Genomic DNA, 12,400 nt, shown 5'->3' on the forward strand with positions numbered 1-12,400 from the left:
AACTTATTGATCACCTAACTGTAAACCATGCTGCTAAACCAAACATTGTAACAAAAAACCCTTTAAAATAATTATTATTTAACTGACACTATTTTTCTTGTATGCCCTTTATAATGGAATGTGTTGCAATGGCAAAACTGTGTCAGGCGACCATTGTGAATTATGATTCAGCAGGTGACCACCATGATAACTGTTATCTCAGCAACATCAATAAATAAAATAGGCACATTCAGATGGATGCTCCCTAGCTCTTTCCCTGTTGTGGACATAACATTGTGCCCTAGGAACTGGAAAGATATTGAGGCCCAATATCCTTCTGCAACTGTCCTGTTCTGTAGTGCAGACAGATGAGGGACTTGCACAGGAGAAATCAGCGGAAAGCAGGAGGTGCTTCAGAGTGCTTCTGCTATGGATATGACCACTGGAAAAAGTTGGCTGCAGGCTTGCCTTTCAGTATTGCAGAAGCAACTGACTCAGACAGAAAGCATTAAGCCTGAGCAAACCATAGCACAAGGTATCTAAATTATTTTTGCTAAGATCTGTTTTGAACAAATGCTTTAACAGTATCTCTTCCATGCTCTAATTTTAATACTGAAGAACAGCAACGAATAGTGAAAAGCATGGAAAAAGTGCAAACAAATAAAAAAAGAAATAAAAAAATAACTGTAAAAGGGAAACTTGCCCAGCACCGTCCCTGTCATTAGCAATGGTCTAAGCTACATTTTCAGTTTTGTTTTGAGCATGAAGAAAAGTAAACTGGATGTGTCCCTGTGTTAGCATGAACGTTTTGTAAATAATTCAAAAATCCCAGAGGTTGCAATCTAGTCGCACTACATTTCATTATAACCTAAAAATCAAACAAAATCCCTTCCTCAAAAATATTTGGCTCTTTTGTGTTCTTTTCAATTTTATTACCACAAAATCATAGTTAAGGGAGGAGGGGGAGAATGATGTGGATCGCTGCCCTGATCTCACCACTGTTTCTGACACCAGTTGCACACGGGCATCTCCCCAGCTGGCTTCAGTTTCAATGGAGCCAATGCAAAAAAACACACATGAAGGAGTAAAACACAAAGTTCTGTATATTAGCAATATATATTCAGGAAAACTTCAGACTGGGCAAACTTTACATTGTTTCATGGAAATCAAGTAAAAAAAAGGGGTCATTCTCCAACTTGCAGAATCCAGTCCACAACTGGGTCAGAGATGTAACAAGTACCTAAACCTGCAAAGGAAGCAACTAATTCATCTCTGGCACACTAGCCATTTTGCTCCTTCATGTGCCCCAAAGACTACTTAAGCCACCCTTTCCACCACTGGGCTCACACCTACTCACGAGGGGGTTGTTTTCACCAGTGCACATTGCCGTTGCTACCAAACCTGAATCCCCACCTGAGGTCATCTAAAGGTTACTATGGGAAAGCAGGGGAAAAAACAATACCGTAGCATGCACATGTGAAGGAAAATTTGCACTGAATCCATGCTTTTGTTAATTAAAAGATTTTGCTTACTTGAATAATCTTATCACCAGGCTGGAGCAGGTTGGATGCTGGTCCATCAGGCTGAACCCTAGTAACAAAGATACCCTATAAGTCAGAAGTAACAGAGGTTAGGAAACTATAACCAAGAACTAGGCTAAAGGTTTGTATATGAACTAGGTGGACTGCAATAATTAATATGCCTATGTGCTACACTAGCTGGAATCCAGCCTACTTGCTGAATATTACAAGTTCTGTACTAGACAACATCTACTTATAATTTAGAAAAAGAAGCCTGTGATCAAACCAACAGTTCATTGCTGAATTAAATATATGTCATGGTGCATTCTTATTTTCAGTCTTATGGATCAGAAAGCAGGACCTCTGAATCCCTACTGCACATATGTATGTTCTCCCTGTAGTGATTTGGATCTCTGCCACAAAACACGACCTCCTGCCTTATCTTGCCTATGGCCTTATCTTGCCTATCTGCCTCCATAACATCAACTGTTTTTACAAAAGAGTCTTTAAGAATGAAGAGCTATGGATCTGCACTGAATCTGCTTCCACGAAAGGTTTACAGCTCATTCCTCTGAAGAAAGTGATGTAGGATGACTTTAAGCCATGGTGTAGTGCAGGCATAGGCAAACTCGGCCTCCAGATGTTTTGGGACTACAACTCCCACCATCCCTAGCTAACAGGACCAGTGGTCAGGGATGATGGGAGTTGTAGTCCCAAAACATCTGGAGGGCCGAGTTTGCCTATGCCTGGTTTAGTGTTACAGGCAAACCAGTAATTGTAGAGGAGAAAACTTGAAACCAGGCTGCCTCATGTTTATCATAACATCTAGTTCTACCAGAGGGGTTAGATAGAAACGATGCAAGCATAATTTGTAGATATGTGAAATGTCAAAACAACTGATAAAGAATTTAACTATGCTATCGTAAGACAAATTAAAAATAGGCAGTATGGCATTTTAGCTACTTTAGAAATAAGGTAAAAATCAGTACATTTATCAATGCTTTAGCACTGATTGATGATTTTTATATGCTAAATGATTGCTCCTATTAACATTTTTGCTAAAATAGTATGAGATCTTGCTTAGTGTAGAGCTAGTGGAATGCATCTTAGTCAGAATTCATAAACTAACAGCCTAGCAAACTGTTCTTGACAGTGAATACATTCCAAAATATATCATATTGCTTATTCATGCTATTTATTACATTGCTGCTTATTTGAGTTCAAAATCCATAGAAAAAAACATTTATAATGGTTCTACAAACATCTAAAACTTCATCTATATATAAATGTTCAGAAGTTATTGTGGTTCTCCTATAACTACAAATTTCTTTGGGGTTCGGGAATATTTCCCCCGTAGGGTCCCTATCAGTGGTGAGCAGGTCACTCAGTCTCAAATATGGTGGGAATGGATGATAGATATTTGCTTAAATTTGATAGCATAAAGGTATGTAATCAGAAGTACCATCATGTGTGAGCTACACCTGCCCTGATGATGCCAGTGTGAAGAGAGTGAAACTGGTTTTGCCCTTCTTGACTGTATTCCAGATTGCAGTTGTTTATTTTGTCCCAGATCACTTAGTAGAAGTCAATGAGAAGCAAGCCAGTTCCTGTTTATATAACCCTGTCCTGAGTTCTGTTTCTATAACCACAGGATGTGACAAGTTGGAAACTGACACTTCCTGTCCCACCTCTAAACCAAAAGCTGGATTTGAGAGGGAAGGAAGGGGGGAAAAAACAATGCTTCTGGTATGGGAAGATGGAAGAGTCCCCAGTTTGGTGAACAGTAGATAAAACTAACTTTGGAAGAGGAGGGCTGGCCCCACCCCTTGCTTTGTCTAAGGCAGCTTTCCACAACCAGGTGCCCTCCAAATGTTTTGGATCAGCCGCAGGCAGTATGGCCAATGGTCAGGGTGATGGGAATTGTAGCCTCAAGCATTTGAAGGGCACCAGGCTGGGGAAGGCTGGTCTAAGGCCACAATCTCAATGAAGGGTAGAAAGAAGGAAAGGAGAACTGAGGCCAGGAAGGGAACTGCTCATACTTTTCACTTCCTGCGTCCCCACTCACCAAACCTGATGGCCTTTCGGTAGTTCAGATCAGCATGTGAGACCCTAGGCATTTTTTTATCACCACTGCAGAAGTGGGATAAGTGTTTGCTGAATGCCTTTCTGAAGGCCCTATTCTCATTTACTGACTAACCAGGGTAGTTGCAAAAGTGTAAAGTGACAGCCCCCAGTCTCTACAATCCCAGAATTTGCTGGCAACACATTTTTGCAGACATTCAGTGACATGTATCCCTAGCCAAAGGATGTTTTGGGATCATAATACACAGTAGGGCAACTTGTCTTTTTCAGCTCTTTATCTTGATTACATTTTAATTGCAAGCAAAGGAACAGATGCCATGAATACCTGAACTTTAACTACCCTAAATGTTCAAACTGCATTATCTGGTCACTAATTCAAGCAAGAAATCACCACCTTACCTTGTCAGAAGGTTTGAATGGATTTCCTTGTCCACTTATTCCTCCACTGATACTAAATCCAAGGCCTGGATTCTTTTCTATCCTCACACAAAACTAGATGTAAAAAACACAAAGGGATGCTTAAATGCATGCATTTAATTAATTGTCACAAATTTGTTATTTTTTGACAAATGTCCATGAGGCTACTCTAGGATGATTTTTTTTTTTAATTTAAGAAGTTTATTTGTGGATGTACTGTGCGATACAATGTAAAATGTTTGAATCAACTGTGATACGATCATCAATGATGTATTCTATTTAAGTTGCTTTTCTTACTTAAAAAAGCTGATACAATCATATTTGTTTCATGACAATTAGAAACATAATACATTAAAAGATAATTTTAAGATATAGTAAGACTGCAGAATAAATGTTTTGGAAAATCTTCAAACCCCACCCCCCATCAAAATGTAGTTAGATATAGTTAAAACGTAACTTTGGCAAATCCATATTATTTGGATTGAAATTTTACATAGGCTATAGAAAGAGAACATCACATTTCCATATGTCTTTATGGAACTATAAATATAACTAGAATCCAAACATAATAGCAGCCAAATCAAATAAATTGCTTAACTTCATTGGGATGACTCATGTGGCCTTTTAAAATATGGTTATCGTTACATGCTGAAGTTACAAGGGATTGACTTTTGTTGTCCTAATGTTTGGTTTTGCGAATGCTTAGGACACATTGGGATGAACACCTTCTAGGTTTCTACAACATTATTAAGGTTTCCTATAGTGACTTACAATTTGGAGCACACCAATCTCACTACTACTACAATAAAAATCCCTCATAGTGACTTCATCACTCTGAATTCACAGATATGCATGAGAACTGAAATTTATAATCTACACATACATGCCTTTTTATTTAGCAATTTCAAATAACGGTAAATAGGAAAACTTTTTCACAGACTTAAAAAATAAACCTACCTCTTTGAGACATCTTGCACACAATTCCATTCACATCTCTCATCCTCATGCCGTTCTGCTGCATGCTCACCTGTTCTGGATAACCATCCATACTCCTCTGCCCTTTAGTTTGAATGACACATCTCCCTGCTTGTGGTGCCCGAGTGCTCTGAGAAGGGATCTGGATCGGCAGTGGTGGCTGATACTGCTGGATGGTCACTTTATTCATGTTGCTCTCATATGGCTGCTCTCGGCTTCGATGTTGTAGACTTTGCGATCCCATCAGCGTCTGGATATGGCTACCTGCCTGTGGGTAACATTAACTCATTAGGCCAGGAATTTAGAAAACTGAAAAAAGCACTTTTCTTGAAACTTGTACAGTCACACACACACACACACACACACACACACACACACACACACCAAAGCTCTTGAGTCTAAACATATGAAGTTCTGACTTTCTTTCCAGAGCAGCAAAGTGAAAGTCACTCCTTCAGCTATATTTGAACTGTAAGGTGTAGAAAATCATTTGTAAAACAGAAAAGTGGAAAAACGTATTTGTTATTTATATTAGTACCTTCAGCTGAGTGACAATATCCTCCTTCCATCCATGGAAGGCTTCAGATGCGGGGGGGGGGGGGGGGGAAATCTTGCCGGCAGAGCAGGGAGGTGACTTTTGCAGATTCCCTTCTCTCTGCTATCTCCAGGCTACCACCCACATTGTTCCTAAGGGCTCTGAATGTTCAAGAACCCCATGGGAGGAAGTACTAGGAAGAGGCTGAATTTGTAAAAGTCATCTCCTGCCCCTCTACCTGTGGAAGCAAAGTCTGGATCACATATAACTTCTGTTGGATCATGCCTGTCATGAGTCCCATGGAGAGGGTGGTCAGATGAGGAGGAGTGGAAGAAGCTCAGCTCAAGGAAGCTGACCTAGGGGAAGGTTGCAGTGGGTTGAAGAATGAAAACTTAGGACGCCTAGAGCAAGCATAGGCAAACTCGGCCCTCCAGATGTTTTGGGACTACAACTCCCATCATCCCTGACCACTGATCCTGTTAGCTAGGGATGATGGGAGTTGTAGTCCCAAAACATCTGGAGGGCCGGATTTGCCTATGCCTGCCCTAGAGGAATCTGATCTGGAGGAGGATCTCAGCAGAGTAGGAAGAGGAGGTCTGAATTCTAGCGATGGTCTAGTTGTCTGTTGGAGGTTGGCTCATTTCTATTATATTGGAAACTTCAGGTGCTACATCACCAGCTGCCAGTGCCCTCCCCTGTCAGCAAAGAGCCCTCTCCTATTTTACATTTTAAAAGGTATTATTATCATCATTATTAATTGGATTTTTAAACCATCCGCCATCTGTTTAGATCCCTGGGTGGTTTATAAAATAATCAAGGAAAATACACACACCAGAGGCAAATAATAAAATATTAAAATAATCATATAAAAGCAATCTATAGTCATAAATAACATCAGTAGTTAAAGTCTAACTATTACAAAAAATTACTGTGAAGTTGGTTTCAAATGACTGACAATGTTTAAACCATCAGCAACTATAGCGGACATGAATCTCCTGAGGTCAAATTCTATGAAAGAAAATCAGTATTGCTAGAGCAGCATGCTCAAAAACTGAGAGTGAAAGGTAAATAATTCTCATCCATTTTAATAGATTTTTTGTTTGCAAAGCCTCATATTGTCACAGCTTAGGCATTCATAACACAGCTCCTAATGTATATGGATGAACTGAAAATAAATCTTTTTTGTAGAAAAACAAAATTACTTATTCTGATTAGGGAAATAATCTCCATTGTGTAGGCCTGTTTCCCATGATTTCATTTGTATTTTATATATTCTTTTACCATCCTTCACAAAAAGTTAATTATTTCAAGCTGGGAATGTTCTACTGACAGCACAATACAAATTGTTGGCAAAGAATGCAACAATGGATAGTGCCAGGGAATTAATCAGATTCTGGCATGTAGGGTAATCATTTAGCATACAGAATCATTGAGGAAGGATACTGAGGTGTCTAGGAAAAAGGCCTTTAAAAAACCACCATATTCTCAAACAAAAATTGGAGGAAAATGTTGACAGGTAAAGTAAGCCTGTTTCTGCCCTTCCATCCATACAAGGTAGTGATGCTAAAACACATCAAAATGGATGAAACAATGGCACAAATGCAATGCTGGCAGTCAATTAATAGTAGTAAGAAGATTAGGGAATGTCTGTGAGCTTCCACCACCCTCAAAGCTAAATTGTTCCAGTAGTTTAACTTTGGCATTGTCTGGCCAAGAGTCATTGGGTTTCCTAACTAACTTGAAGCCCTAGTTTCACTTCATGGTCAAGAGGGAACCATGTTTACGTTAGTACCAATGTAACAATCATGATTAAAGACAGTAGGAAAATTTGCAGTGAAGCGAGTTCACAAATCCATCACTCATTCCCAATCTTTTTACTATAGGAGATCACTGGCATACATCACTACCAGATTAGAGTGGCAGTATTTACACATATACAGTATTCATTGTGTGTGATAGTTGTTACCTTTTTAGCAACAGTTTCTGGTGGCACATCTCGCCTTCCAAGGGGATATGGATTCCATTGGCCGCCAGCAGAAACATCTTCCTGTCCATTGTCTAGAATGCTGCTCTGTTGTGATGGGGTCTATTTTTAAAATGTTAGGTAAGAGATTATTTAGTGAGAGGAACGATCAACAGTTCATTTGCCCTAAATTAGCCTTTTTGATAAACATTGTTTTTGTTTTATTTTTGATGGGGAAATATCCACACAGTACATATTATTGCATTTTATCAAGATATAGAAAAGCATCAGTGCTCTTTTATAATTGATCACATATTTGGATAAGACTTCGATGCACACAAAAAGTGCTTAGTAAGAAACTGGCAACACCATAAATTTAAACACACACTAAATACATCTATCAGAAGGAACATTGTTAATGTACATAGTAATAAAATCTTCATGCTTCTGCTTTCTAGAAAGTGTCAACTTATTAGTAGACAATTGTACTATGAGAGTGGAAATCCCATGGCAAAGAACCATATTTTTTATCCCATCTCAGATATTGAAATCAGTATGAAAATTGCTCTAAATGTCAGAGTTAACAACGACATTTTCTGTTCCATATTAATATGCATTTTTAAAAGCTCCAGCTCAGGAAAGCACTTACGATTCTTTTAATCAAGAAAGAGTCTGATCCATAAGCTAGAGTATTGGGCTTTAAAAAGGTTAATAGGCTGCTACAGTTAATGGAACAGTTAGACTAAACCTCTCAAAGTATCACAGAAAATATTAGGCTATTGGTGAATGTTCGTATTAGTTATGGAAATTAAATACAAATGCTCATTTTTAGTTAACAAAAGGAAAATAGTTCTATTATGCAGACATTCAATTTGATGTTCTTGTTTATCTTGCAGCTGCTGCCCAGGGGACCTCAATCTTCCCTCCAACTGCTGGACCTGTGGCCTCTACTGGATCCCCAGACCAAGAGGTCCTTGAGTTTTAAGAGGCTTTGGAGCTGAGCACATACACTGGCAGTGGGGAGTGAGCAGGAAGCCTCAATGCACAAGAGGCCTTCAATTTGCACAAAGAGTGCATTCACATGTCATAGTAACCCATAAACCATGGCCTACTGTGCACAAGACCATTCCTGGAATTTTATTCCTGTCTGCTAGCACTGTGGAGATACAAAACACAACCGCTAGGCTTAGTGTTACATCCTAAAAAGCAAGAGTTTTGCTCCCAACTACAATTGACAGCCAAGTTTTGTTCTTGGCTTGCTGACTGATCGTAGTTGTTTGAACAAAACAAACCTCAATCTCTGGTTCAAATGTAATGCTAAGACAGGGACCATGATTTGTTTTCTTTGTGCGCTCACATGGAGGAGCAAAACAGTCCAGGAAGGCATGTTCATAGTAAACTATTTCAGAACACCAGAGAGAATTGAAGACCTCCATACACAACCATAAAGAATCCAAGTTGACCATTCAGAATTGCCCGTAGACAGCACAAAGCGTGGTGTAGTGGTTAGAGTGCTGGAAAAGGACCTGGGAGATCAGGGTTCAAATCCCTGCTCAGCCCAGAAACTCACTGGGTGACCTTGGGCCACTAACAGTCTCTCAATCTAGTCTACCTCACAGGGTTGTTGTGAGGATAGTATGCCACCTTGAGTGCCTTGTGATATTGGAAGTAATTATGCCAAAGAAAGGAAGGGCAGACCACAAACCCAAGCCTGATATTATTCTTTTTATAATAACAAAACAATGCCTATTAGTGTCCCCCCTCATGCAGTAATATTGCCTGCTTAAATGTCTATATTATTTGGAAACTGAGCAACTGAACATCCCAGATGGAAACTCATCCTATTAGATCTGGGTGTGGATTTGATAGAACCCCGAGAGACTGGGATGTCCAAAAGAAGCAGCCCCAGAATGGGTAGAAGCTACCACTGCTGACACTCATAAAAGGGGTATATATAACTTCGGTTGTCAACATAGTAACAGAAAGTCACAGCAACTATGTCCTTCTCATATACGTAGTTGTGAAATGTGGCAATCGTGCTGTTCAAATAGAACATGCTATTGTTGCAAGGTCTGTGCGATTTGGTTTTCTTACAAATACTTCTTCAGCTCATGATTGCTGCACTGCTATAGTTATGCAACTGTTAAGTCTATGTATTTTAATATCACAATATGTTTTATACAGGTGGAAACCATTTTAGGCATGTCCAAATAACGTGGGATCAGCGAAGTGGGGGTCCTTTCAGATCCAGAAGAGGGAAGACCAAGGGTGGAGTGGGGCAGATGTAGGGGGGCAGGGTAGGCTGTAATGGGGCAGGGTGCACTTATGTATTCTCTGTTGATGCAGGCAGGGATTCGAAATGGAACCGCTGGGCAAAATGGTCATCGCCTGTATTTTAAAAACTATGTGGTGAAAAGAGTGTTTTGTAGGTTAATACACTCTACATTGTGAGGTGCTGTTGACTCCAATAAATTATTTGTAGCTATATTGTTTTACTGGGGGGAAAACCTCTATATTCTTTTACTGGGGGGGGGACCTCTGTATTGCTTTACTGGAAAAACATCAACAAATGCATTTTTTAAAAACTTGGAAAAACCTTCTTCCAGACATTTATGGCAGTTTGACGATTGATACAGTACTTCCCCTCTCCATCAAAGGAGGGTTAATCATGGAATCATTTAATTTAGAATAGAGGAAATCTCACAGCCTCTATGTTAGCCAAAAATTTCCTTGACTAATCCTTTCCCCCACAATGCTTAGGTAGCTGTACAATCAAAGGAAGCAATCTTACACCTTTCCTTGGCTACTGTTTTCACTGTCTAATCTTCATCAGATAAAATGACTGCATTGATGACTGGCAACTATGACTTATTATTTGATGTTTAATCTAGACTGTTTCAATTTAGATCCACTTTTTCATTCCCTTCTCTCAATAACATTTAAAAGAACAGTTTATAATTAATTTTCACACACTTAGGTTTTCCACCATCATATGTATCTCACCTACACAATCTATAAACAGGCCTAATGGTTTGTGGTCATGATGAATTCAAGCTTGATTCACAAATATTTTTTCAAAATGTTAATAAGATATGTCCCCACCTTAAAGGCTTAAAATACAAAACATATTTACATACAACATATTCACAATGGTCTACACACAGAAATGTGCTAATATAATAAAAGATGTAAACAGGACATACATTCTGAAATTTTCATTTGAGCTATTTTGATTATAATCCAGTCTTTAACTAGACCACTGAACTACATGACCAGTAGGTCCTGGCTCCTAAGAGATCATCCTAATTGATAACATAGTTTGTGACCGAACTTGGTTGACATTAAACATCTACACCATTCTGACACCATCAACATCATTAACCAACTACAACATGAAACATGGCCCTCAGATTTCTCTGGTTCACATAAAATTGACTACATTAGTCTGCAACAAAAGAGCAGAAAGCAGCATGACTGTCACGTGGTGAGCCAATTACTTGAAGAAGCAAAGATATAAAGTCGGCAAGTTGTGTTAGCAACTTTGGTTTTTGAATTGCTTATAGGACACAAGCATGAATAGTAATGCAAATGCTAAAAAGGAAGAGGAAGGAGGGCATGAAAAAATATTACTGTGTTTTGTCTGATATATGCAGGCTATCTCATACTTACTTTCGGTAGAGGTAGCTCTTGATGCATTTGGTTTTCAAATTTAGATTTAGTCTGCAAGTTTAATGTCATGCTTCTGCCCGCATGCATTGCTGACAAACCTCCAGAGCGCAGCATGCCAAGGTTAACAGTGTTGTGCTTATAAGCAGCAGTCTGAGTAGAGGAAATAACAACCACGTGACAGGATATGAACACGCATGCTCATTAAGAGAAAATACTGCACATATATGACTAACTTCACATGGTCTCATTTTAAGCAAACAAACAATACCAAGAAATAAGTAGCTTTTTATGCATGCACTGAGTCAGACAGAAGCACATAGAGTGCTAGTTGTACATAAAATGATTACCATAAAAAGACATCGACAAAAAAATCAAACAAGATATATTTTCATCTTCACAGAATCACAGAATTGTAGAGTTGGAAGGGACCATGAGGGTCAGCTGGTCCAACTCCCTGCACTGCAGGAATCTTTTGCCCAATGTGGGGCTCAAACCCACGACTCTGAAATTAAAAGTTCCATGCTCTACTAACTGAGCCACTGTTTTTAATACAAAGCTATAGTAATTTATTTCATGCAGAAGTGGGTATTATCCAGAGGTTTTCTACAAACTTATGATAAAATATGCATTTCTTTTCTGCAAGTAATAAATTGGGTAGAAGAGGTTCTACTCTATATAATAGGCTTCTTAAAAATGTAAGACATTTCTGGAGAGAATAATGTTTTAAATAGTAAAAGAAAATGGTAAAAAAAGAGTTTTTCACATCTGTTAGTTGCTGAACGATAGAAACATCTGGCTTGCTATGGTTTAGTTTCACAAAGAACCAATCAAAATAACTGCTATCAAGAGCTGCTCCAATATATTGTAGTGGATGTATACCTATTTTGAATTTACACTGCAAAAGAACTACCCGCAATATATACAGTGTAATTAAAAAGATCAGTCAGCAAATGATCTTCACGAATAAATTATTCTGGATTATATATATACAAAAAAACAGCAATATAAAAAGTAAAATGCACTGGGCAGTATTCACCCAACATGTCCCATCAGTGCAAGCCTCTATGAGGGCTTCTGCTTGTGCCATGGGGCTGTCCCCTATCTCCTCTCCCTGCACCCCCTGAAATTGGCCCTGGGTTGGTCACAGAACAGTACTGATGGGACACTCCCCTTGGTGCAATGTTGAATTCCACCCATAGTGAGCATAGCTATGGAAGTACATCTGAAACATCTGTGCTTCACCTGTCCATGCAAATGAAG

The 12,400-nt window shown here is 39.0% G+C and overlaps 1 protein-coding gene across 13 annotated transcripts in view; it reads right to left on the minus strand.

The window, feature by feature from the left end:
- LRRC7 (leucine rich repeat containing 7) overlaps positions 1–12,400 on the minus strand; it is a 194,600-nt gene that overhangs the window by 40,820 nt on the left and 141,380 nt on the right. For 8 of the 13 annotated variants that reach the window (XM_083620903.1, XM_083620895.1, XM_083620905.1 and 5 more), the window contains 5 exons: positions 11,141–11,290; positions 7,475–7,594; positions 5,026–5,241; positions 3,981–4,073; positions 1,512–1,586 (listed from right to left, as the gene is read on the minus strand). In XM_083620903.1, the coding sequence (XP_083477029.1) occupies positions 1,512–1,586; positions 3,981–4,073; positions 5,026–5,241; positions 7,475–7,594; positions 11,141–11,290 (654 nt within the window). The remainder of the gene's footprint in view (positions 1–1,511; positions 1,587–3,980; positions 4,074–5,025; positions 5,242–7,474; positions 7,595–11,140; positions 11,291–12,400) is intronic. The other 5 variants (XM_083620907.1, XM_083620898.1, XM_083620909.1 and 2 more) reach the window with 2 other exon arrangements.

This window comes from Podarcis filfolensis (assembly GCF_964270895.1).
Source record: "Podarcis filfolensis genome assembly, chromosome: 6".
NCBI lineage: Eukaryota > Metazoa > Chordata > Lepidosauria > Squamata > Lacertidae > Podarcis > Podarcis filfolensis.